Raw genomic sequence first — 26,111 nt, forward strand, 5'->3', positions numbered from 1 at the left:
TACGACTTATCTAAACTTAAAATAAATAACACTAAGCTTTAATATTTACAGAAAGTATTTCTGCAAATAGTAATTTCCACATAACCCTTAAGTTGTGTACCGTCAACTTTCTACCCATTTGATGTTTACAATGAACTATCAAACAAAGTCAAATGAAAATAAAAACGCATTTTGAGTACAAAGGACGTATTTGAGAGAAATTTAGCAAAAGAACAAACATCCAAGTTGGATGTTTACATTTTTAGTTTCGCAAGAACGCCGGTCGTTTGTGGATAACAACTTCAAGGATATTTACCGAACACGTCCAAACTATACACATCCGATTTCAAATTTAAATATTGAAACAGTTTAGCAAACCGGAGGAAAGTAAAACTGCAAATCAAACACAGGAAAATAATGATGGCTGTAAAATATGTGAAATCATAGGTGTGCACTGCGGTTGAAGAAACGAATATAAGAATCGTTCCTAGCAGTTATAAACATTACTGAACTAGTAGTTGAAATAAAGCGTGAAAAAAGATTCAGGCCCGTACGGGATTTGAACCCATGATCTTTGCGATACCGGTGTAGCGCTCTACCAACTGAGCTAACAAGCCAACCGAGAGCTGGTCATTATGTTGGATCCAAATAAACCTTCGAAGTGGTGAATAATCAGCTGTAAACGTATGAAAATCATTTGTGTACACTGCGGTTGAAGAAATGAATATAGAATCGATCCTCGCAGAAAAAGAAGATATACAAGGCCACCGTAGTGACACTTAATGATCAGAAAGTTCTGCAGTTGCTCCAAGCACTCTGTAACAACGTTTTAGGTGAACAAATACCTTAAACTGCCATAGAAAATTGATTTTTCAGTGGGAGCTAGTACACATTTTGGTTAGTTTGAATTTAGGAAAAAAAATCAGTCGCTTGAAAAAGAACTTAGGACGAAACCTTCTTCGTTGTTAAGATAAGATTTCACCAATGTATAGATCTCCAAGCTGGAGGCTGGAAATGAATCCAAAAGTGCTAACTAAAAAACTACGTGAGAAATTTATATCAACACTGTGATCAACCCACTGTATTTGGTAATCTGACAAACGATTTCACCCCACCTGTTAGGCTTTGATTGTCTCAAGAAAATATATTTGTCAAATAGAGGTTGATAAAATTGGTAAAATTTGTAATTTAAAGCCGACATTTGTATAATTAAAGAATTGTAATTACCCCAGACATGCGAAAGTGAGCAAATTTGAGGATTTTTTTACGCAGGACTGTCGTTTCTTCTTCCTTCCTACTTGGCTTGAGTTACACCGACTTGAAATTTTCTACTTTTTGCCATGAGGATTAGCTTTTGAAAAATCTACAATTTCTTACACCAGTTTGCACAATATTTAGGTGTAATTCTAGAGCTCGGGAACAAGAGCTGTGCTGGGAGTCTCTCGGTACGACGGTCTTCGGAATTTCACGAATCTTTTAATATAGCAAACTCTCCCCTGCGAGAATATCGGACGAAGTCATTCCTCTGCAAGCAAGGTCCTTCAACATGTACATAAATTTTCTGGGATGGAAAAAAAAAATTATCGTTAGTCCATCAATTTCATCGTGGTAGAAAAATTTTACCTTTTAACCTTTTACACTCTAACATCAGTACGCACATTCTCCATACTGGTCTCTTAACATTTCCTGAGGCGCTGACAAGGAGAATTTGTTTAACAATCAAGAGCTTTTTTAGTTGGTGATCATTTCCTTGACTCTCGTGACCATAGGAGTGAGTTTGTAAGGAGAAAGTAGAGGCCATGTAATTTCCCCCTATGAAATAATGATAATGATACCAACGATGATCATAATGATGACGATGATATTGTTTATGATATTAGTAGTGATAATCACAGGGAGGTTCTCTCTCTCTCTCTCTCGGTCCAAAGGAAGGAAAGGGGAGAGACTTTAGGGCTGAGGTGGAATCATACTATCCTTCAAAACAATGTTGATGATGAGTCAAGGCGTGTTCGTCACTGACGTGGTTTTTCGAACCGCTCTGATAGGCCTCAAATGGCGTGTTTCGATCAGTAAGAGGGCTGCACACCCACCCCCTCTTCCATCTTAGTGTTTCTGTCTCGGCGTCTGCGCACCCCACCAGTGGCACCACCAAGGGAAATATCGCTCTAGGCCGTGTTGTTCAAAGCTGGCCGGGTTAAAATAACCCAGGGTTAGCTTGAAATTTGATTTCAGATCTGAAAGCTTTAATAGGAACTTCATTTTGATCTTTTTGTCTACAATTTGATTATTGTATGATATTCTAAAAAAGACAGAGAAAATCATTAAAAAAAAAAGACTCATGAATACAGAAATAAAGAAACATGGATTAAAACATAACCCTGGGTTAGCAAATGGTCGACCTTCGCACAACTGAGCCCAGGTCTTTATCGTTCTAGGAGCTACGTCATAATGTTCAAAGGCTTTTCTTCCGCAACGGGCGAAATCGATGTCAATGCGGAGGAACAAAATGGGAACATGGACAAAATTTTACCCAGGAGAGCAAGAACAGATGATGCTGACGCACCAGACCAAGAATGAACCTTTTGCTTACAATACCAACACAGACAACTATCGTACGCAACAGCTAAAATTTTAATGATAAAAATAGCGTTTCTTTTCTATTCATGCATAAACATTTGCAGGGAAAAACCCCTATACAGGATATCGTCCACCATTAATTCGTTTTTCTATGCCAAGAGAATTATCACAATGAGAAGCACTCATTTTGTGGACGATAGCTTTCCTCTAGCACTAGATTTCTTTACTCCAACGAGGAAAGCCAAACTTCAGAGAAGCCGCCGCTGGTTTCAATGAACGTGGATCTCATAAAAAAGAAATGAATCTTAAACTCCTTTCAACGATTTTAAGAGTCATTTCTAAAGAAGAGTGCTAGGGAAATTCGAGCCTTAGTCAGCAAAAAATAATATTATTAGCTCTTTCAACTGTTATTTGAAAAAATGCCCGCTGACCAGCAAAGATAATCAGGCATAAATAGTCTCAAGAGAGAATTGATGCACAAAACATGTTAATTAAAGATGCAAATCAGAGCATACTATTTGCGAAGATTGGAGCCTTGCCCTCCCTTTGCGACCGCAAAGTATCCGAAGAGTACATTACCCTAAGTTGGCTAACCCAGCTGCTATTTGATTGCTAATGTCGAATAAGAAATCACACGAGTGAACACGAGAACTTCACGCGATGTCACGTGAACTTGTTCATGATAAGCCATTGTTGCTTAGCAACACTACTTCAGTTAAAGCCAGGCTCAGATAAATTCCATGCAGATAAATCCATGTTACGCTGAGAAATCCTAACCATGTAAACAGTTCTTAAAATAAGATAAAACGGACGAAAAGAAAACGGAAAATATGTATATTTCGAAACAACAAGTGCGCCTGTAGTTTCGTTAAAACCTTAAAAAGTCCAACCCTAATGTATAAAAAATTTGAACAACTTTTTATCCCCAATGCACAAAAAACTGTTTTCCCCAGACATATCCGCTGAGAAATCAATTCCCACTGTGATAAATAGATAAATGTTGACAATAACAATTCCATACTATCATAAATTTATACATACATATGCAGTATAAATAATCAAATCCTGATGTACTAGTAGTAATTTTCTATCTATAGACATTACTTCCATTATTTCCGTTACTGGGATAATTGAACGACGGAGGCAGCGGATTCTGACACTGCATTGGGGTGAAACTGGTTCGCCACTGAGGGAATAATCCCCCGGGTGCCGTGCTGTATCCGGAGGGAACACGATGCGCTTCCCCAGCGTAGTACTGCGGAATGGTCGTCGGGTACTGTGAGTGACTTTGGGGAAAGTTAAATGAACCGGGTGGAAGAGAGAAACTAGGAAGAGCATAGCCCGACAATCCTTGCGGCGAGTACTGGCTCCCATAAGCCTGGTAATGAGAAGGAGTTGGAGGCAATTGTGGGCTGGGTGGGACACCTTTCAATTGCTGCATTGTGCTGACTGTGTCATGGAGATTGACTAGAGGGGGACGAACTTCACTCCGTGGGTTACATCCACCTTTCGACTTCTTCTTCTCCACTGGACTCTTTCCATTGCTGGAGCGTTTGTTGTTGCTGGCACTCACTTCACTGCTCTTTGATGCAGGCCCGTTGATTTGCGAAACGCTATTCGCTGATATTTCTTGACTTTGCTCCGGTAAAGCGCGAGTAGACTGGTTTCGAGAGGACTCTGTACTCGTTTCTGCGACAACAGGACTTAGTGTACCGCTGACTGGGCTACTGCTGTGCGCGGAGTTGTCATCACTTTCAGTGTGTGTCCCACCAGAGCTTGTGCTGTCGCTGTCATACTGAACGAGTAAACTCAAAGCCCCTTTTGCCTTGTTCTGACCTTTCTTTTCTTTGCGTTTGCGTTTCTTTTTGGGAGGTTCTGAAAGCTGGTCAGCCGATTGGTCAGGCTTCTTGGACACTTGAGAACTGAAGAACAAAACGAGAAATGATATCATTTAATGCATGTCTTCCCCCTTTTCATCTGCCAAGAGCCAAACGCGTGTAAACACAAGCTGAATAAATTAACTTCTTAAAATAATTCATTATTCTCCAAATTTGATTTACCAACGTTTTTGATCCAATTTAAGACTGTGCATTCTAAAAGCTCTGAAAATTTAGTTGAGCTTACTGAAGTCATACTAAACTGTTCGGTTTTAAACATTCTATTATTTGCTTTTACCTGTTTTTATCAGTGAATTCCGCTGCCCTCATGGCTTCATCTTCTTTTGTAAGGGAAAACACGCTTCCAAATGACGGCAGCGACACTCCCAGAGGAGACTGCATCATCAGAGACGGTGCTACTGGGATTGGGCTGCGAGCAGAACAGGGATTGCTGTCTACTAACACAGGCGCTTGTCCATCCAACACCGCCGACCCCGCCTTAGAAACAGACGATGAAATTGAAGGAGACTGGGGTAGAGATTCGTGCGCCATAAGGCTGCTGACTTCTGTGTCGGGGCTCGCGGACTTCGGTACCGGAGGCACGGGAGAACAACGCTTCCTACTGGACAAAGAGGTGGAGCTCGTTTCCTTCTTAGGACTAGGTCTCTTTCCGCTAGGGAGAGGAATCATATCGAGGGGAATGTCAGGGATGATTACGGTGTCTTGATTTTCAGTCGAGAATGCTTCACGTTCGCGTTCTGGGCTGACGCTTGACGAAACTGAAGAGGAAACTTCATTAGACACGCTTTCACCCTTGGACGCCACAGAACCACGGGATGTTACTTTAGACCCAGTAGGGATGGTTTCTTTGAGGTTCACAGGACCCCCTTTGGTGGCATTGGTTGGGCTGTCTTTGCGTGCACCTGCTTTTCTGGACACATCGTCTGAGACCGCGATCGACTCTGGGATCATTGACGAATGTTTTCCTTGCGTTTGTGATGGCAATTCAGTAGGGTTTCCATCCTTACGTACATCATTAGGTCCCGTAATGAGAGGAACAGGGGTAAGTCCCCTCTGGGCAGTGTTTGAGGAGATCACGCCACTAGATTCCACACGAGAACTCTGCTCCAGAGGTGACAAACTCGAAGAGGGTGGAGATTTTCGTCGCTGGCTCTGTTTTCCATCAGTAGAGGAAACTGACGGCGGAAGAGAGTAAGTACCAGGGCTTGTTACGAAAGGCGCACGGGATTTACTTGTTAAGTTTGATGAGTTCATGTCACGAGTTATATGGGCAATACTGAAATTTGTGGAGGGAGACTTGTTTCCACCTTTGGGGCTGCTCCGATTGGTTGTCACCTCTGCCTCTGGTGGACTCCTGCTTTTAATTCCTGTTTGTGACTCTGGGCTTGAGCTAACAATGCTATCAATTGTAAAAGGAGAAGTTCGCTTCTTACTTGTCGGCGGGGTTGCACTGCGTGTTGGAGTTCGTCGAACAGAGCTTGCCTGTTCCGCTGAGGACAACACCCCACCTGGGAACGAGTTTACTAAAACGTTTACTACGGAAGGAGTCCTAGGGGACTTAGCAACGGTCTTGCTGGGAGTAGTTGGTGAGGTGTTGACGGGACTCCTTTCATCGACCCTCGAGGTGTCTGGAGTTGAAGAAACTGAAGCATGCGAGGAAGGTGTTCCTTGAGATCGCATTGCTGAGGTTGTCGCAACAGGTGGTGGCTGTTCAGGAAGAGTATCATTCAGCAGGTCGCAGAGAAGCTTTATACCAGCACTGTGGTCGGTTGAAAGGTCCGTGTTTGGAAATGATCTGCCAATAATAGGCGACTGACTGACAGAAACGGGTGGGTTCATTTGTGATGGGTTTGGCAAGGATGGCCTAGATGTTGCAGCCACTTGAGTCGCGAACGTGTTCAAGTATTTTTGCGTGGAAGCCGAGAGGGAGCTAAGGGGTGTCGCAGTTGATGTTGGTTGACGAGATGAGGCAATGGACATAGGACTCAACGGAGATATAAACGTGAGACTATTCTGGGAAAACGAAACCATTGCAGGAACTCCGCTGCCAGACGCTGATAGAGACGTAATGGGAGTCGCTTGCCTGACTGGTGTGGGTGTCACAGGCGATGTCACCAAAGGTACAGGCGAGAGTATCGCACTTCTAGGAAGACCAGAGTAATTGACTGGCGTCACTGGAGAGGTGACGAGAGGCTGTGCGGGGCGAGATACCGTTGGCGACTTTTTCAGTGATCCCGTTGGAGTTGACGGAGAAACAACTGTATTCACAACCTGATGGCTCGAAAATGTTGTTGAAGACGGAAGCGTCACGTTGAGTTCTGATTTTTTTGGACTGGTCGCTTTGGACTTCTTTTTGGCGTTGTTCCCCTTTGGAGTCGTCTTCTTTGTGTTAGGAGCAGTTGTTATCAGTCTACCATTTTTATCTATAAAAGAAACCATCTGAACTGGTAGACCTACAGGCTGCAACAAGCATTGGTGATATGCGTTGACAATTTGAGGTTGTGCACTGCCGTGTGACGCCTGGGACCTAGGAAATGTCCCGGATGGAACAGGCATGGCAACTGTAGGTTTGGAAACCAAACTTGATGAGGAAATTACGCTAGATGCTAGTGAGCCCGCAGAGATTTGAGAATTGGTCAAGTGAGCGCTTGAGTTGGAAGAAAACGGGGTTGTAATTGGCTGAACAGTTTGTGTGACAGGTTTTGCATACGTCGCAACGTTGACTGGCGAGGGTAAATTTTTTGAAGATGAGACGCTGGCCGTCTCCCAGACCTTTTTCTTGGAGTCCAGCTGTTCGACTTCGCTCTCCAGTCTGTTGACCTTTTCAACCAAAGCCTTTCGCTTCCTCCACTCTTCGTAGAGGTGGGTCATCAAGCTCTGTTTGTCTTTAACTTGGGTTTCACCCTTAGATGAAAAAATAAAGCTTTGTCAGTTCCAAGGAGACGGAAAAAAACTGATTGCCATTCTTGGCGGCCTGAAGGGCCTGAAGCCATATTTTAAAATAATAATAAAAAGAAAAAGAAAAGAGAAGCAGATAGTAGCACTCTGACCAGTCCATTTTGTTTCTTCAGCTGATAGTGTTATTGTATAATTCTTTAAAACTTTGGAAACCCTGGAAATCTTTAATAGAAATAAAACAGCTTTACGGATCAGTTTAGTCACAAGGGCCTTCGAGAAAAGGGCCCCTGGCCCGAACTACTAAAGCACGATTGACAATGTCACTAATTTAACAGCCGTAAAAAGGCATGGATTTTTTTTCAAATGATTACCCCTGGGTAAGTCTCACTCCGGTTTCTACCAACCAATGCTACTTGTAAATGGGACGTCAACTCCATCGCGCCCTCAATGAATTAAATGGTCCGTTCTGCCCCTTGGTTATTAAAACTTTAACCTCCATCAATAAGAAGTATCTCTTCCTTGCCCTTAAATTATCCTTCATACAATTCAGCAAATTTCCTTAAACATACCGGTTTTTGTACCATGTCCAAGTCACCATTGGTAAGTTTCCCATCCTTCGTGGAGTTTTTGTCACCCTGTTAAAGAGGATAATTATAAATCATGAATATGTTTAACTGGACAAAGAAATGACCTTATGCCGAAATATACCTACACTACTTACATAAATATACTTCATTATTTGATTATTCGATGAAAGACCTCTAAATTGATCATGGTTCTTGCTCTCCACACCGAACGCCCTTGAAAGTGCTGATCCCAGCAGAATGGGGTACGCCTGTCACTATAAAAATCTAACATACGACCTGACCCGCTAACAAGTCCTTTGTAACCTAATTGATAGAGTATTTGACGCAAAATTGAAACTGGCTTAGGGTTGAAACCTCAAAAGAAAGTAAAGTTCACTTAGTGATGATGTGGCGACCTATTCAGCATCAACCCCATCTGGCAGGTGGCGAATGATCGTTAAGGTGCCCTGATTTAGTCTTGCATGGTACTGTGGGCTCTGAGAAAACTGTCTCCTCACAAGCGATCCTGAGCCATGCACTAACACCGTCAAGATATTCATTTTATTAGAGGTAGCGACACACACTTACGGGTGAGTGATAATTCTTGTGTTTCTCAAGATGTTTGACTTCTTTTTCCAGCCGTTTCACTCTATCCTTTATCTTCTTGTGTTCGCCCAACAGCTCGCCTGCTTTCATAAGTAACTCCCGAGGCGTCTTTGCCGTCAAACCAATCTTTAAAAAAAGAATATTATAATGTCTCTTATCAGTGTTTTATAAATCTGAGTATTCAAGTGATCGTCTTTCGATCAAGGTCACTTGAAAGAAGCCACGTCAATTAAGTTTCAGTGATCTTTCTGTGTTATAGAAAACCGTCATTAAATCGAAATAAACTGTTAAAAATATTTTTCTAGGGTAGGCAAACATAAAATAATTCAGCAAAAGAGACAAAACCAACAAAATCAAACCACGATGGTTAAGAATGGAGAGGATTAATATGGATTGCAAATAGGAGTAGTTGAGTATATCAAAAGTAAACAGGGATTGCTTTTGGTTTACTTAACCTTGCTATTCGATTTCTTCAAAGTACTCGCGTCATCCTCGCAGCCAATCAGATGCAAGATTAAAAACAATCGCCCCAATCGTTTTCCCGCGCTTCAAGCAGTTTGCATGTTTTCATTTTGAGTTCTCATTGGCTAATGATGATGTGAACCTTTGATCTGATTGGTCGCTGAGATTACTTTGGTTTCGGCTTTTCAACACTCAATTGAAAACTGCTCTAAACTAAATTAAAGTTTCACCGAAACAGAGAAAAAATCTGATTTTCAGTTAATCTTGCCAAGTCCCTCTTTACAAGGCGTCATAGCGTTTTTACAGTCGAGTCTGTATTGAGCGGCACCGTATCAAACGGTCACCCTGTATTAAGCGGACAGTTGTCAAAGTCCCGAATTTGTTTCCCCTTAATCATCGTAATTTTGACCTCTATTAAGCGGTCAGCTCTATTAAGCGGTCGCGGTCACCCTTTATTAAGGCCCAACGGCCTGTTTTTATTGTCTTCTACCTATATTCCACGGTCATTGAAAGCGGAACCACTCAAATAAACTGATGGTAATCCTTCAAGTAATTTTCAATCCTTGTTTCTCCCCCGAAAATTACAGTTGATAGTATTTTCGAGCAAGATTCTGTTCATTGCGTGGTCGATTATGGTATAAAGTAGCGTTATTTATTGTGAAAAGCGGTCAAAGTCTGTATTTAGCGCCATTTCCCGTAAGTGACCGCTTAATTCAGGTTCGACCGTGGTAGGTTCTAGCTCGAACTCGAAAATTCAACGGCTAGGAGTCATGACATGAGAAAATCAGACACTACGTTGTAGAGTCACAGTTGTAATCGACACTGGTGTACCAGTAACTAAGATGGAAGTCACAGACCACTTACCTCATCCATTCGTGACCGGAGATTTCCCAGCGCTTCCTTTTGCAGTATTTCCACATGTTTCTCGGCTAGAGAAACCTTTCCCATCAATTCTTTCTTCTTTGCCTAAAGGAAAAAAAACAATTTCACTCTATACAATGCGGTTTTCAACTGAACGTTTGTGTCTACTAGCTAAGAAAACACATCATCTTGTGCTTCCCTTCTGTTCTAAATAAAACGTGGTCCAAAGAACCGCTAGAGCAGCTTGAACACTCCATCGACTTAACCTGTAGTTCCCAGGGGTTTCAATGACTTTTTCCATCAGCGACTGCTGATGGTTCAATAAGCGGCTGTGTCATCACGCGAAACCCAAACACAAGAGCTTGCCCGCATGTTAACCCTTTATACCTTAAAATCAGTATGTATATTCTCCATACTGTTAACTGTACATTTCCTAAGGTGCCGACAAGGAGAATTTGTTTAACAATCAAGAGCCACTTTAGTTGGTAATCATTTCCTTTATTCTCATGATCTTAAATGAATGATTCAGCTGTATTATTGTCAGGAGAAACTAGATGCTGGTCACTCTTGGGGTTTAAAGGGTTAAACAGACGGCGGTGAGGGGTCTCACAGGCGGCGGTAGACCGCCAGCAACCAGCTTTTGATGAAACACTCGGTACTACTCACTACCAAATTCGTTAAAAATTATTGCAAAGCAACTGTGATAATCAACATCACTCAATTATAACACGCCTGGGAGGAGAAATGTCCTAAGGTAAAAATAATCATGGTTTTTTATGTCTCCCTCACCAAACGAAGTGATACTTCACTCTTAAGTTTGCTAACTGATGTACGGCAACTTTTCCAACAAGTTAACATTTTCAAAGTAGACCTACCTTCTGTTCTTCAATTTGCCTCTTGAGATTTTCCTTGTATTCAGAGGTATTCATGTGGCACATGAAATGAAGGAACTGGTAACGAGTGACAGCTGGAGAAAGGACAACAGGATAATATCTCACAAGGTCTTACACAAATTTGAGTGTCGCAGTTAACGTTTGCATACAGGCTGCCTTATATAGCTTCTGTAGCTTATAAGAGAATGAACGGCGTGAAGAATTATGGGTATCAGTAAGTACCTTCCCTACATTGCCCCACTAGTCCAAAGCGAGTAATTCCTTATTTTATTAATTCCTTATTTTTTTGTCAAAGTTTTCTTTTCTCGTCTTTCTTCTGTTTCTGCAACATCGTGATAGATGTGGATCTACCCAACTGTGCCAATTGTTAATAATGTTTCCCTTCTCTTCTGGCCACTTGCATGCATTTACTTTTTACTTTGATTGGACCTAACTACCTACTAAACAAGCAAAACAAACATAGGCATGGCTTTTGTCACAGTCAATTTAAATCTGAACACGCTAACTATGTATGAAACAAAGACAACAACAACAACAACACTGCAAACAAAATAACTCGGCCCAGGCCTCTTGCTCCTTGTGCCTGCTGACTCACCCATAAGTTGCTCCAAAGCTGGGAGGCACTGTTCTATGCTGAAATTATGTGACATGGGTGGCGGCGACGCTGATGAAATTCTCATTCCCTGCTTTTGCCCTCTCTTTCTTTGAAGATTCTGGTCATTAAAAAAAAATGTTCAAGTTGGATCTGCAACGTCTCTACAACATCAACAGTTTTAACGTGCCATCCCAAGGATTTAAGATGGTACAGCAGTGACTCTCCTTGCCTCCCACTGTTACAGCCTGCTCACAGTCAACTTATGGTAAACAAGCAGTCAAACATACAGTGAATAAAGGGGGTAAGTTTCTGAAGAATCTGTGGTGCTGCGTCGGTAGGAGAGTATAACAGGGTAATTTAGTATTATTAACTGAGTTGATAGCGTAAAATGGCCACCTTGAAGAGTTTCAAAGCTCACGAGCGTTAGCCCCTCGTTAGAGCGAATGATTAAGGGCTAACGCTTAAAACGTCAGCTTTGAAACTCTTAACAGTGGCCAATTTACGTTATCAAGTCAGTTGATAATACTAAATCACCCTGACATACAGTGTAAGAGCATGTGCGAACGTTGTAATATCTAGGGGGCGTATTTCCAAGCCTTCGGAGCCGAGTTGTCCTACAGGGGTTATAAACGACCACAGAAGCCAATTAGTCACGGTGTTTTAAAACCATATGGGTTTTCTGATCAAATGTCTACCCTGCCGCCCTGACACATCTCTCCCTATTTTCGAAGGGGAAAAAGAAACGAACTAGTATTTCTTTAGAAGGACGTCAAAACGCGTATATAAACGTGTTTACCTGCAGAGCAGCTACTGTGGCATTTTCCAAAGCTGTTACAGCCAGACTGTCCCTTTGCTTTTTCTGACTTGCTTTAGACATCTCTTTTAACTTCACCTTTGTCATAGAACTGTTCTTCTTCGGTTTTGACTTTTGCTTTCCCTTTCCTTTGCTATTCTTAAGACGCTTCTTTAGCTTCTGAGCTTTCTTGTTCTGTTGCCTTTGGTATTTCTTCCGAACTTTCTGAGCAAATGTTGGTTGACGTCCCTAGGAAAAAAAAACCAAATAGTCGTCACCCTTGAAATCCTAAGAGTGACAAACATCCAATTTCTCCTTACAATATCACCCCTGAATCGCATTTTAAGGTCACGAGAATACAGGAAATGATCGCCAACTAAAGCAGCTCTTGATTATCAAACAAATTCTCCTTGTCAGCACCTTTGGTAATGTATAGAGAACAGTATGGAGAATATGCATATTGATGTTTGGGTGAAAAGGGTTAAACCTTTCACTCCAAGAGGTGACTGACAGATGTATGGAATTTCTCCTTACGATATCAATACAACATCAAGCAGTAAGGTGATGAGAGTAGCCAAACACATCAGCATTATTCTCATAATGAAGTGAAATAAATTATATTTTGAGCTGTAGATGAAATCAAAGTGAGGATATGATACTTGTAAGTGAGCTGCAATTAAAAAAAATTTCAGGAAATAAGCCTGAAAAATTCCAGGCTTCAATGGGATCCAAACCCCTACTTCCTACATACTACAAGCAACTGAGTTACCAAAAGAAAACTTGAGAACAAGGACAATTTGACTAAGTTTTTTCCTTTCCATGAAAGAATCTGATCACAATTAATTACTTAGTTAATGTCTTAACCCTTCAACTCCCATGAATGACCAAGACAGAATTTCTCCTTACAATATCAATACAATATCAAGCAGACAAGTGAGGAGAATAAAGAGAAATATCAATTAAGGGTTTACTAGTTGATCTAATACCAAATTCTCCACACTAACATCATAAGAATTGTGTGACAAATAACTAGGAGAATTACTCAACAAGATCTTGGGAGTGAAAGTGTTAATAGCTTAATTCTCTTCACTAATTTATGAAGAAATAAATGAGAGTCAGGCAGGAGAATTTTAGAATGAATAGCATCAATCAATCAAAAAAGTAAACTTGAAAGATATAAACAAACAAACAAACAAACACAGTACTTTGCTGCCATCTTTCTGTTCTTGATCTGGCCATGTAGGATTCACACTGCCATTCCTTTCCTGTAGCACACTCTTTTTGCTGTGACTTTTCCTTGAATTTCGACTGTGGCCCTTGTTTGCTTTGTTGGTAGCTTCAATTTGGGTGATAAGCTGATTCCATTGGTGTCTGGTTGAAACACCAAACAGAACATCATCCAGTTCTTCAAAGTTTGGAGTGCTTGCCATTGAGTCACTCAAGCTACTGGCATCACTGAAGTCTCTACCCTCCTGCAAAAAAGGTCAAATGGCTTGTGAGCTATAGCAAAGTGCTAGCCATTGATTTTTTACCATTTGCCACTCTATAAACTAGATTTTACCACAATTGGCAATAATGTTGCAATCTGATTGTCCAAGTTGCCATTGTTGATGAAAGTGGAGACAATGCTGCTAGTGTCAATGTGTCAAGCAATGAAAAATCAATATTGTGGTAAGAATCGAATCTAAAGTAACTTAGCACAATCTGCACCCTTATTGAAAACAATATTTGTCCTGACAGTGGCCACTGTTGATTTGTTAATTTGCTGGTTAACAAACAGAAATGCTTTTTGTATGTATTATCCAAAGAGAAGAATCAAATGATTTTAGTGAACTTTTTTTCTGAATCCATATTTAAATTACATTTAACAAGTCTTTTGTAGAGCAAAAAAAATTTACATTGGATTTTGGCCACCTCCGCAATTTTCCTCACGCCCTCATCACATACAATAAAACAAAATCAAGATTATTTATCCTCCATTATAAACAAAACTAAAAATTCATTTAACCCAAGGAACCTGAGTAGTGAAAATGATAAATTCTTCTCGCAAACAGAGGAGCCCCAACTTGTCATATCTCCCCAAAATTTTGCTGAAAGTCACTTATGCACTCTTGGGTGGAGCTAAACCTGTACAGTTTTCAATTTGAAGATGGGCACACAAACCATTTAAGATATAAGTCACAGTCCCTCCTTCAAAATTTATGTACTAGTGATGTGACGTTTTGAAAAAATTCACAATTGACTTGGTTCCTCTGGGAAATGCAACAAATCTCACCTTTCGCCTTTTGAGGTCTGCAAAATACTGCTCCAGCTAAGGAAAAAGATTAATATGCAACATTAACCCTCAATTACCAGGAGTGAGGAAAATTAACAAATTCAAGACAGTGTCTTAATGAAAGACAAAGTCTCATGAATGGCTCTTTAAAAGAAATAGTCAAAGATTGAAGGAGAATTAAATTTTGGGTCCGAAATTGAAAGAGGCAATACCAGTGCAGCAGCACTCTACCAACTGAGCTGGTCATTATGTTGGCTACAAATAAACTTATGAAGTGATGAATAAATGACTGTAAAATATATGAAAATCATATATTAAGTAAACTCATTCTCACCAGGGTCCTATCAATAACATGAACAAAATAGGAAACAGGCTTTCCTGTCCAAGACACTGCACGGCCATTTGGCTTGAGTTCAGACACCCGCAGTATAGTGCCAATATCTAAAATAAATAACCCAAAAAAAAATGAAAACTAACAGTAGAGTAAGATGATTTTTGGTCTAGTCATGAGCATGGAACAAAGAACAAATTCTGAATTCCCATGAGGAAGTGAACATCAGACCTTTGGATTTCACGCTCCAATGCTACTGCTGTACCACAGAGACTCTAGGGTGAGCAAGGCCCATTGCAAAGAAAAGACACCTTTCTCTGTATCTTTGTGAAGTTCAAAACTTACCATCTTTCTTATTCTATTTCCAAAACATGACACTAACAAGCTCAAAACTTACCATCTTTCTTATTCTATTTCCAAAACATGACACTAACGAGCTCAAAACTTACCATCTTTCTTATTCTATTTCCAAAACATGACACTAACGAGCTCAAAACTTACCATCTTTCTTATTCTATTTCCAAAACATGACACTAACGAGCTCAAAACTTACCATCTTTCTTATTCTATTTCCAAAACATGACACTAACGAGCTCAAAACTTACCATCTTTCTTATTCTATTTCCAAAACATGACACTAACGAGCTCAAAACTTACCATCTTTCTTATTCTATTTACAAAACATGACACTAACGAGCTCAAAACTTACCATATTTCTTATTCTATTCCCAAAACATGACACTAACGAGCTCAAAACTTACCATCTTTCTTATTCTATTTCCAAAACATGACACTAACGAGCTCAAAACTTACCATCTTTCTTATTCTATTTCCAAAACATGACACTAACGAGCTCAAAACTTACCATCTTTCTTATTCTATTTCCAAAACATGACACTAACAAGCTCAAAACTTACCATCTTTCTTATTCTATTTCCAAAACATGACACTAACGAGCTCAAAACTTACCATCTTTCTTATTCTATTTCCAAAACATGACACTAACGAGCTCAAAACTTACCATCTTTCTTATTCTATTTACAAAACATGACACTAACGAGCTCAAAACTTACCATCTTTCTTATTCTATTTCCAAAACATGACACTAACGAGCTCAAAACTTACCATCTTTCTTATTCTATTTACAAAACATGACACTAATGAGCTCAAAACTTACCATCTTTCTTATTCTATTTACAAAACATGACACTAACGAGCTCAAAACTTACCATCTTTCTTATTCTATTTCCAAAACATGACACTAACGAGCTCAAAACTTACCATCTTTCTTATTCTATTTCCAAAACATGACACTAACGAGCTCAAAACTTACCATCTTTCTTATTCTATTTCCAAAACATGACACTAACGAGCTCAAAACTTACCATCTTTCTTATTCTATTTCCAAAACATGACACTAACGAGCTCAAAACTTACCATCTTTCTTATTCTATTTACAAAACATGACACTAACGAGCTCAAAACTTACCATATTTCTTATTCTATTCCCAAAACATGACACTAACGAGCTCAAAACTTACCATCTTTCTTATTCTATTTACAAAACATGACACTAACGAGCTCAAAACTTACCATCTTTCTTATTCTATTTCCAAAACATGACACTAACGAGCTCAAAACTTACCATCTTTTTTATTCTATTTACAAAACATGACACTAATGACATTGCTGATCCTAGCAGTATGCAGAGCACGTGTCATACATGAACTTTGTAATGGGCCTTGCTCACCATAGAGTCTCTGTGGCTCAGTAGTAGAGCAACGGGAAAAACTGATGTTTCATTTCCTTGAATTGCATAACCACTTTGATAGGAAAAATTTGGATTGCTTCACAACTCACCTGATAAATTACGTGATGTGGTTCTGAAATTGAGGGAACAAAATGCTTTGGATGAAATAATCTTGGCACCTGTTAGAAAAAGCAACTCAAAGTTAGTAGGATAATGATGAAAAATATTTAAAATGGACATTTTTGTTATGAGTAGCTAGGGAAAATGTACACTCTTCTACTTGTAGACAACTATTTATATGCAAGACTAAGTATTCAAAACTGAAAAACTAATGTAATTTGTTGGATTTGCTACCTCTCTGGAATAGACCCCTTGCTACTTCACCACCACTCTAAATGGCCAAAATTTTGTTTGTGTACCCCCTTGAATAAGCTCCCTTCCCTTCCCCTCCCCCCTCATTTTCAAAGATGGTTTCTGAAACAGCAAAGAATGTTTTGAATCACTCCTGTTTAACTCTACTCAGGTGTAACAAATTTATACCATACTCCTTTGATAAAATGTTAAGTTTGGTAAAAAATAATAATTAGTATCTACTGAACTACTATTAAAACTTAAGGATCAGCTTTGTGTATCAACAAAAGTTCTCAGTTTTAGGCAACACACAAACCCTATATTACAAAAAAAAAACTTGAAGGAAAACAACAAATAAACAAAACAGAACAACAAAAAAAGGGAAAATCAGCTATCAAAAAAAAATTTCTGGCAGCATTTTGTGAAAATTTACAGAGCTCAACTTCTTCCCACTTAAGACATGCACACTATAAACTTAAAATTATTTCTTTATACTGGCCATACCTTCTCGCATTGTGGCAAATCTTTCCTTCAATTTGTGATCAACATCTGGTCCAAAGGCAAAATTGTTGACAAACACAATCCTAAAGTTAAATGATATGAATATTGGAAAGGACAATTTATGCTCTGGTCTATGATATCAATAACTTGTTTTGTACTTTCACTCTAGCTGAATTGACTTGCAGAATGTTAAAATATTCCTACACATATCTAGCATTTGATACAATGAAGAATAATTTTGTTTTTCTTACTCCTTCACAGCAGGATTACTCACCCAGCAGATTGTATCTTTTCTCTCATTTTATCCTCTAAGAAATCACCCTTTACGAGCTATTGATAAAAAAAAAGACTTGTTACAAAAAATTTCAAATGTGTGCTCATATTTACAAAAGAAATTACAATGAGGAAATTATTCATTTCATTACCTTAACAAAAGAGGATTAGTAAGAGCTACACTGTATGTGATCTAAATGAACCCTTTAACTCCCATGAGTGACCAAGACAGAATTTATTCTTATGATATCAATACAATATTGAGCAGACAAGTGACGAGAATAAAGAAAAATATTAGTTAGGGGATTATAAGTTGATCCAATACCAAATTCTCCAAACTAACATCACAAGAATTGTATGGGGATCAGTAAGGAGAATTACTGACCAGATCTTGGGAGTTAAGGGGTTAAGTATCAACCAAGGTTTCTTCATGTGCTACCCAAGCCCACTCCACCCTTGGTCTTCACGTAGCTACCTGTATTGCAGCTCAGAATAAGATAAATCTCACAAACTGCTGTTCCAAAATCAGTCTCAAAAATCAAAATCTCTAAGTGACCTGAATGTATCACCATCTAAGAGTAAGAGACATTTTTGTTGCAAGGTCTAAAAGTTTCAGGCAATAGTCTCATGATTGGAATCACATGCTTCTTAACCCTTTAACTCCCAAGATCCCATTAGTAACTCTCCTTACTATCTGCCAAACGATTCTCATTATGTTAGTTTGGAGAATTTGGTATCAGATCAATTAGTAATCCCATAATTGATGTTTTTCTTTATTCTCATCACTTGTCTGCATGATATTTTATATAGATATAGTAAGGAGAAACTCTGTCTTGGTCACTGACATTGACATTTTTCTACAGTAGAGCCCACCTTGTAAGGTTTGTAAGTTTTCCCAAACCATCGCATCCATTTACGGAATTCCCTGTCCATTTCCTGAAAAAGATCATGCAACAAAAAAAAACATCAGCTTCTCAAAAACTTTTCGTTCCCTTTGACACTCAGGATCTATGGGTAAAGTATTTTTCCTCCTACAAAGTGCAATATATTTTTGACAGTTCTTATTATCTGTCCACTTTTCAATATACTTAACATGGTAAGGAAAATTTCTGACATGCAAGTGCTGATCATTCCTGAGACTGAAAGGATTATCAACCCACAACTTCTCAAATTTCCTATGACACATGCAAACCCTGTTTACAAAATATATTTGGAAGACTTTTTTTTAAAAAACCTCGCAGGTCAATAAAATCACATTTAAATTGATTCTCTTTTGCAACAGAATTCAAGCTAATTTCATAAACATCACTCACCTCTGCATATCTTGCGGGGATGTCTGCTTTTTCTATACCATAACATTCCTTGATATTTCCTGATGCTGCAACTTGTAATACGACTTGACCCACACCTGAAAAATATGCCCACAGTTTCATAAGTAAATGTTAACACTGAAGAAACACTCCACTGCGGAGTTATTTTTATTGCATTCTAAATATCAAATGAAAAGTACTGATATCATCTTATTAGTCTTCCCTCAGGGACACAGATTATCACATGCTAAGCTCTTAATTTTGGAACAAATTCTTACTGCTGCAATCATAGAAAATGTATGGAGAACAGACTGCTGACTGCTACTCTCTTAGCAAAAGGTTATTACATGTAGTAAGGAGGGCTGAATTTCAAAATGGCTGCCTGGTATTTTGTCAGTGTTTCTGAGAAAGTGATACATATGACAGAAAAAATTCAATTGCCAAGAGTACAAAAGATGCTACTTAGTTAAGCAGAACACTTTCCAAAAGAGAGATATCAAGTTTTTGCTGACTGAATCAAGTAAACCTGCTAAAACTCCTTGCTTATCTTGATATAAGAATCACCACAATTGTAACAAAATATAGGAATCCTCCATAATTAACGAAATTTTACAGCAGAATTCGAAAGCACCTGAGCAATAAGGCAAAACACAATTATCTGACTCAGGCTCAAAGAACACTGTTGAATAATCCCCTCAACTTTGTCTCAGAGAGTATTCCCCAATATTCACTTCACCTTCGGCAAATAATTGTTAAATAGAGTCAAGGGCTTATTAAGTTTTAAAAGAGAATAATTGTGTAACGGGACATAATAAAAAAAAGCTGAATTGAAGTAATGACGATGTTTTGCTTACCACTTCCTAGATCAAGGAATAAATCCATGTGGACTCATGGGCACTTATTTATCATCGGAGCCACAAGATCAAATGATGTGTCACCATATACCTATCAGGAAAAGAATTATCATCACTGGTAATTATTTACCAACAAAAAGGGTAAACACCAAATGGTTACGATAACTTCAATTTAATGGGCATGATTTGACAGAAACATTTGATCATGCAGCTTTTCTAAAACAAAGATATCACCTTTAGCAGAATAATTACACCTTAATTATCTGCATGTCAACAATGCATTCAAGCACTTGAACACAGTGATTGTGGTATTGTGAATGGAGAATGTACCATCCATTTCTCAGAGTGAAGTGAAAAATATAACCAGCATAGTATGGATACAGTCTAAAAGTGGCTGTAAAGTTTAAAGCTCCTAAAGGCCCACTAGTGACCTATAGAGAATTTCTCCTTACACTATCAGTACAATAGCAAGCAGACAAGTTACGAGAATAAAGAAAATATCAATAAGGGGATTATTTGTTGCTCCAACTCCCAATTCTCCAAACTAACATCATATGAATTGTACGGCAGACAGTAAGGAGAACTACTGAGGAGTTCTTGGCAAGTGAAAGGGTTAAGGACAATTAGCTATTGTGATTCCTACCTCAGGAGAAAATGGTTCAGAATCATTCAGCTTGTCTGGGTCTCTGACAGAGTGACTGTACACTTGCTGGATAATGTGACGCATAAGTTCTTGAGAAGGTGGAACTTAATACAAGATGGAGGGGCACAACCTTTCCACTAGAAAAATAATAAGTGTGATTAAAATGACTTCAAGATGAAATTGCCAAAGGTTCACTCTGAACAGTAATGCTGAAAATTAAACCCTAAGCATAAGAGTGACCAACATCTAATTTCTCCTTATTGTAATAGTGCTATATCAGTCATTGAGATCATGAGAATGAAGGAAATGATCTCCAACTGATGGTTAAATAAATTATCCTTGTGAGTGACAAGAAATTTACAGATAAGGGTACTAAGAATAGGAATTCTGATGTAAGGCTAAAAAGGGCTAAGGCATGTCTCCTCAAGCAAAATAGGTTGCCATTGCACTGATGAAAATTTCTTTTATTATAAAGATTCATTAGTTCAAACACAAAGCAAAAACCAGAGTGCACAAAAACTGAAAAACAAATATAAGCAAACATTAACATTTGAATTTCCCACTAGACTCTAATTGCTAATCACTATGATCAAGAAACAAAAAGCTCTTCGATTCATGAGTCCTGTGAGGATCATGTACACAATGGTGACAACCCTGACACAGCTAATGATCCAACATTCCAATGCAAACAAAATTTTCACTTTTAAAATGGCCAATACCTGATTTGATTTTTTTTACACTTCCTTGGTGCTAACAAGAGAATTTGTTTAACAATCAAGAGCTTCTTTAGTGGAGGAATCATTCCTTTTTTCTCATGAACTTCAGGTTTAATTCAGGGGTGATATTGTCAGAAGAAATAAGAAGGTACAGACCCTGTAGTCACAGCCATAGAAGGTGAAAGAAAGATAGAGATTATTCTGCATTTTTATGTTGGAAGATGCTTAACCCCAGATTTTTCATGACCTAAAAACAAATTCTCAGAAAAGATACAATACACAAAGAAATGTGGAAAAGGTTAAAAGGATAATGCAAATCAAATCTGATTGAGCAAAAAGCTGAATAGCCTTTTATTAACTGTACATGTGGTCGTTTTTTTTTTAAAAAAAAAGAAAAAAAACATGATTGCCCAAAAAATTTCATTGTTTTCATATCCAATAATCAGTAATCCTTTTACTCTTAGACAGTGATCAACATGTCACTTTTCCAAACAATATCAACACTGTCTAGAAGTGGTGTTCAGAAATAGATCAGATACATGAGCATCTCAACTTAATTCTGTTGACTATTTTACCCAGAAATGTACAGAAACTAGAAGGGAGAACTGCAAGTTAACAGATCTTAGGCCTTTAAGTGTTAACTCCTGAACTGGACTTCACTAGGAAGGGAATTGTATTAGGCAAGCATATGTTATGCAAAAATTTTCATGTAAGTCAAACTGAGAAGTTTATCACAACTTTTTAAAGTGATATAGTATGTACATCGAAGGCAGAAAGCATACGAAACTGAGCAAGGTGTTCTTTCTTTTGCTAAAATAATACGAAATGGGAAAATTTCTCAACTTTATATTTTGACAATGATTACAATTCAATCAGACGTTTGTTAGTATACGTAGAGGATATAAATATTCTTGCATACCGTTAAACGGGCATAAAACCATATGATGTACATTTTAACATCTGCAAAATTATTTCGATCTTTACTGGTTAACCTCAAAAAAGATAGAATTATGACCGGAAAAGAGTTCCCATCCGTTGTCTACCAACGTGTGACTATAATCTCCTTGAGTTGTTTATACCCTCTTCCGGTATGCGAAACATGGTGGCATGTCTCAAAGCACAGCATTTCACTACCAATGAGACGGCTCCCCAAAAACCTCAAAATCGCCCAACTTTCTTTATCTTACAGATAAAAATTGTCTCACAAAAATAAAAAACCAACCCTGTTTTTGGTATTCTTAATCGAACCCTGCTAAAGTTAAGAACAACAACGTTTTGATTCGCCCTAGTCGAAACGTAGAGCACATCGTGGTGTCAGAAAATACACGCCACTGTACTCACCAATTGTAAAATTCCGTCGATCGCTCGATTGTACCGTTCACAAAGTTTGGACATGCTTTCGTAGCTGAAGTAAAAAATAAAATGTGTCAATGATCAAGGACTACGATTTCGGACTGGACAAATACCACCTGTTATATTAATGAGCAATGTTAGTTTCACTTTTATTTAACACGAAACCTCAATTTGTAAATTGTAAACAACAGAGAATAAATACAATTACCTGGTTGGATCAAACTCACGAAGAACATAGTGCTCGACAGCGAGTTTCAGTTCTGGAAAATCGGCACAAACCCATCTAGGAAAACGGTACAAATAGGTAAATTCGTGAGTTAGAGCGGTCGATAGAAGCTACAGTTACCTGCTCCTAACAAAATTAGAGCGTGTTCCCTACAATTTTCCAAGCCTTGTCACCACGAGTAAATCTGCTACGCTGTTTAAGTTTACCTGATAGTTTCAACAATCTCTGCTGCCTCGTCTCGTCCGTCCTACAAAGTAAATCATCGCATGAATGTTTAGATAAATATGTCAAACAGCGCCTAAGTTAGAAGATGTCTTGGCCACAAAATTCCAAACTTAACCAAATACCAGCGGAGAAACTCACCGATTTTTGTAGTGGCCACGAATAGACAATAGACTCTGCTCCGGCAGGACTGTGTAACTTTAACTCCAGGGCCATATCGTTAAAATACATGTCAAAAAATCCACAATCCCTCGTCAAAAACGGCCAGCATGTTCCAAACTTTCTTCAGACGCCATATTTGTTGCCACCTCTCAGTTCCGCGACCGCGCCATGCCAGGCTCAGCTGCACGCTTCTGATCACGTGTTAATTTAGAGCCTTGTGATTGGATAAAAGGTGATAAGATAATTGAGGTATTGTTGTACACCTGTGACTGGGAAATGTTTATGACCACGAAGTCTTCAAGACGGTTTTTCAACGAATTTAAAACGCGATAACTTGACAAGGACGAGAAGAAAAGCGAAGTATCAGTGAACTTATATATTCTGAAATTACGTAATGTACTTTAACGTCCTGTTTCCGTTTCCAATTGTTATTTTATGACGCCCACAACTTGACATATTTCACATCCGCTTCCCGAGAGTGGGAAGCTGTAGTTACTACTAAAAACGCAAAAAGACTTTCAGTTAAATATTCTGGCAAACGTTAGGACGGCAATTTTGGAGAGAAAAGAATCTTAAGTTATACATCTGCAGCTGCCACCATATATATCTCCACGTTCACGAATAAGTGATCAGAAAAAATGGATAATTTACGACCAGGAAAAACTTTAAGTACTTCTTTTTCCGTTTCAAACCCACGAGCACGAATACGTAGAGAGCATCTTGGACTTTGAAACAAATAGCTGGAAACAGTAGAAATAAAAGCTCTATCATGGTTGGTTGCATGTGAAACTCTTTTTTATTCACTTTTGATTATTTTCTTCAGTTTCCGTGAAAACTCACAATACTTGTAACTAAGAGCACGTAGAGGGGGGGATGGGAGGGTGGGGAGGTTTATGAAATTGATGAGGTAGCCTTAGGAAATATTGGTCCAATTCTGCTTCAACCTGCGTAGTTCTTTTTTCCTTTCCCTTGTAAGAGAAGAAGGGTTAGGATAGTTTTGAATTCTTGAAAAACCAAAACAAATCAAAACAAGTGTGAGAAATTCAACTTCAACGAAAGCTGTGAATAATTAATTCAGTTAAATACGACTTGATAAATTAGTTATAGCGATGGGAGAAGAACCAGGGGCAGTTCGAGCGAGGCGTGAACTTTTTTTTTCGGTGGGGGACGATTCAGATAGGACGTATTTTACGTCGTTTAATGAATGACATAAAAACGTAAAAACCTTCACATTCCCCCCCCCCACGTTTTGAAAACTTAGACAACGTAGAAGTAGTTGGCGGTCTTAGGTGAGTTTTCGACGGCATGAGAAATGGGAAGCATAAAACTTAAAATCCTCCTGAGGGAATTCATCTACTCATCAGCAGCGGGGAAATCCTTCGTGGTTGAAAACGCTTTCATGCCTGTCAGCTGTCTTTGCTAGCAGGTTTATAGCTGGCTACATCATTGGTGGGTCTTAAAGAGAAACAGAAATCATGATGAGCGTTATGCTGGGTAAAGCTATCAATTCCTTTTCTCGATCAGATCGCTAAGCCAGCAAATACCACTTTATATCTGCTGGGTACCACCGACGATTTTTTCACACCTATGGCAGTTTATTGGCGCTTCAAGTTTGTTTTCAAGCTTCCCCAAGAGGCTGCTATCCGGCATTTTGAAATGTCGCATTAGACACATCGATGATCAGGTTTTTCGGTTATATGAAGCTATGCGAGCGTAGTGAATCGTAGCGAACGCCGTAGGCGAATACTAGGAAATTTTACTGTCAATCCCTAACATATCTGACATCAGCGATATTAAAAGCTATCTTGATGCCCTCAGTGCAAAATACCATGCTTGGCGCGCACCGATCAAGGCTTAGAATCGCCCTGGGGACTGATCATTCTTTATCGCCAGGTGGAGGGGGAGGTCAGAGAAACCAGAATCTCCCCCCTCCCAAAAAAAAAAAATAATAATAATAAAAGGCTCTATAGTGTTCTTATGATCTCCCTCTTTGGTAATTAATAGGCAGTCCGTTATCTACAGTCCTTCCCTTTTGACCCTCTTGGAGACGACTGATTCCCCTCCGTTTCAACTGAAAATCACCGCCCAAAATCCTCCAGTCCCTTTCCATGACCTTTCCATGACCCTTCCCCGACTTCCCCGATCCCCAGGCAGATCCAGAACTGTTTATGTGGCACTGATCTTTTTATCCTCAACGGAAAAAGTCGCATGTGGAAGACAGACATAGAGGTCACTTTGTAGGAGAAGCAAAATCAGGGCTTTCCATACATGAGTACCCATCCCTAAGGACTCGAAAACCTTCGTGGTATCTCCGGGACTATATTTAAGTTCTGACAAAGTTGATTTGCATTCACGAATAAAGTAAACTGTCTGAATTTGCTCAAAAACGAAATGAGTGCTTTTTTTATTCTTCTGAGACTGATATGATCACCAAAAACAGTAACCAACCTTGATATTTTGAAATAAGGCTCTTAAGAGCAACATAAAAATCTGCAGAACTTGCAATTGCAGTTGTTAATTCTCAAATGTAAATCTGACCAGTTTTTAATCTAAAGGACCAAATTGTTTATTGATTAATTGCTAAAGCTCGATGGGCGTCCGAAAGAAACTCTACACCCTTCCTACTCCTCCACCCACAGCTTCCCACCCACAGTTGATTGGTTTAATCTCGTCACGTGATTACACCTTTTGCTAAGCGCGGGAAATTCCCGACGCGGGTGGCACAAGTGAAGTTGTGAGTGCTGTTCTTTCAAATTGCAAATGGATAACAGATCTCACCGAGAAGTTTTTGCTGATTTACAGTCTTCAATGAAATTCTTTTACCTTGAATTGGATGAATAGGAGCATGAAACCGTTGCAAAGGAAAAATTCAGGATATAAAGTTTATTTCCGAGGGCTGAAGCAAGGAACTCATCAACCAAACCGAGCGAATCAGCCTCGCCGTGAGAGGGTATGTTAAACCTTTAGCTGAATTTTGTTGATACCTTCTTGACGTTTTAACTTTAATTTTTTGAGA

The 26,111-nt window shown here is 39.0% G+C and overlaps 2 protein-coding genes across 2 annotated transcripts; both read right to left on the reverse strand.

The window, feature by feature from the left end:
- Positions 1–2,591: 2,591 nt before the first annotated feature.
- Positions 2,592–19,866, reverse strand: LOC131783714 (histone-lysine N-methyltransferase, H3 lysine-79 specific). Its single transcript, XM_066159082.1, has 17 exons — positions 19,774–19,866; positions 18,923–19,017; positions 18,483–18,545; positions 17,611–17,666; positions 17,340–17,419; positions 16,595–16,663; positions 14,738–14,844; positions 14,404–14,439; positions 13,334–13,600; positions 12,132–12,377; positions 11,336–11,453; positions 10,723–10,814; positions 9,851–9,952; positions 8,507–8,650; positions 7,922–7,987; positions 4,732–7,358; positions 2,592–4,478 (listed from the first exon to the last, which is right to left on the reverse strand). The coding sequence occupies exons 1-17, from the start codon at positions 19,799–19,801 to the stop codon at positions 3,644–3,646; spliced, it is 5,031 nt and encodes a 1,676-aa protein (XP_066015179.1). The 5' UTR covers positions 19,802–19,866; the 3' UTR covers positions 2,592–3,643.
- LOC136277200 (histone-lysine N-methyltransferase, H3 lysine-79 specific-like) lies at positions 19,808–23,405 on the reverse strand. The gene is given in 7 exon segments (XM_066158891.1): positions 19,808–19,864; positions 20,417–20,523; positions 20,526–20,553; positions 22,474–22,537; positions 22,694–22,768; positions 22,918–22,958; positions 23,075–23,405. Coding segments are annotated over 7 exon segments (462 nt in total). The 5' UTR covers positions 23,165–23,405.
- Between the last annotated feature and the right edge of the window lie 2,706 nt (positions 23,406–26,111).

The sequence above is a fragment of the Pocillopora verrucosa genome, chromosome 12, assembly GCF_036669915.1.
Source record: "Pocillopora verrucosa isolate sample1 chromosome 12, ASM3666991v2, whole genome shotgun sequence".
Taxonomy (NCBI): Eukaryota; Metazoa; Cnidaria; class Anthozoa; order Scleractinia; family Pocilloporidae; genus Pocillopora; species Pocillopora verrucosa.

Coding starts and splice junctions, on each gene's coding strand:
- LOC131783714 (XM_066159082.1), bottom strand. CDS start 19,801: ATGGATTTATTCCTTGATCTAGGAAGTG. Junction 18,546..18,922: donor TCCCCGCAAGATATGCAGAG/GTGAGTGATGTT, acceptor GATCTTTTTCAG/GAAATGGACAGGGAATTCCG. Junction 16,664..17,339: donor ATTTGCCACAATGCGAGAAG/GTATGGCCAGTA, acceptor TTTTTCTAACAG/GTGCCAAGATTATTTCATCC.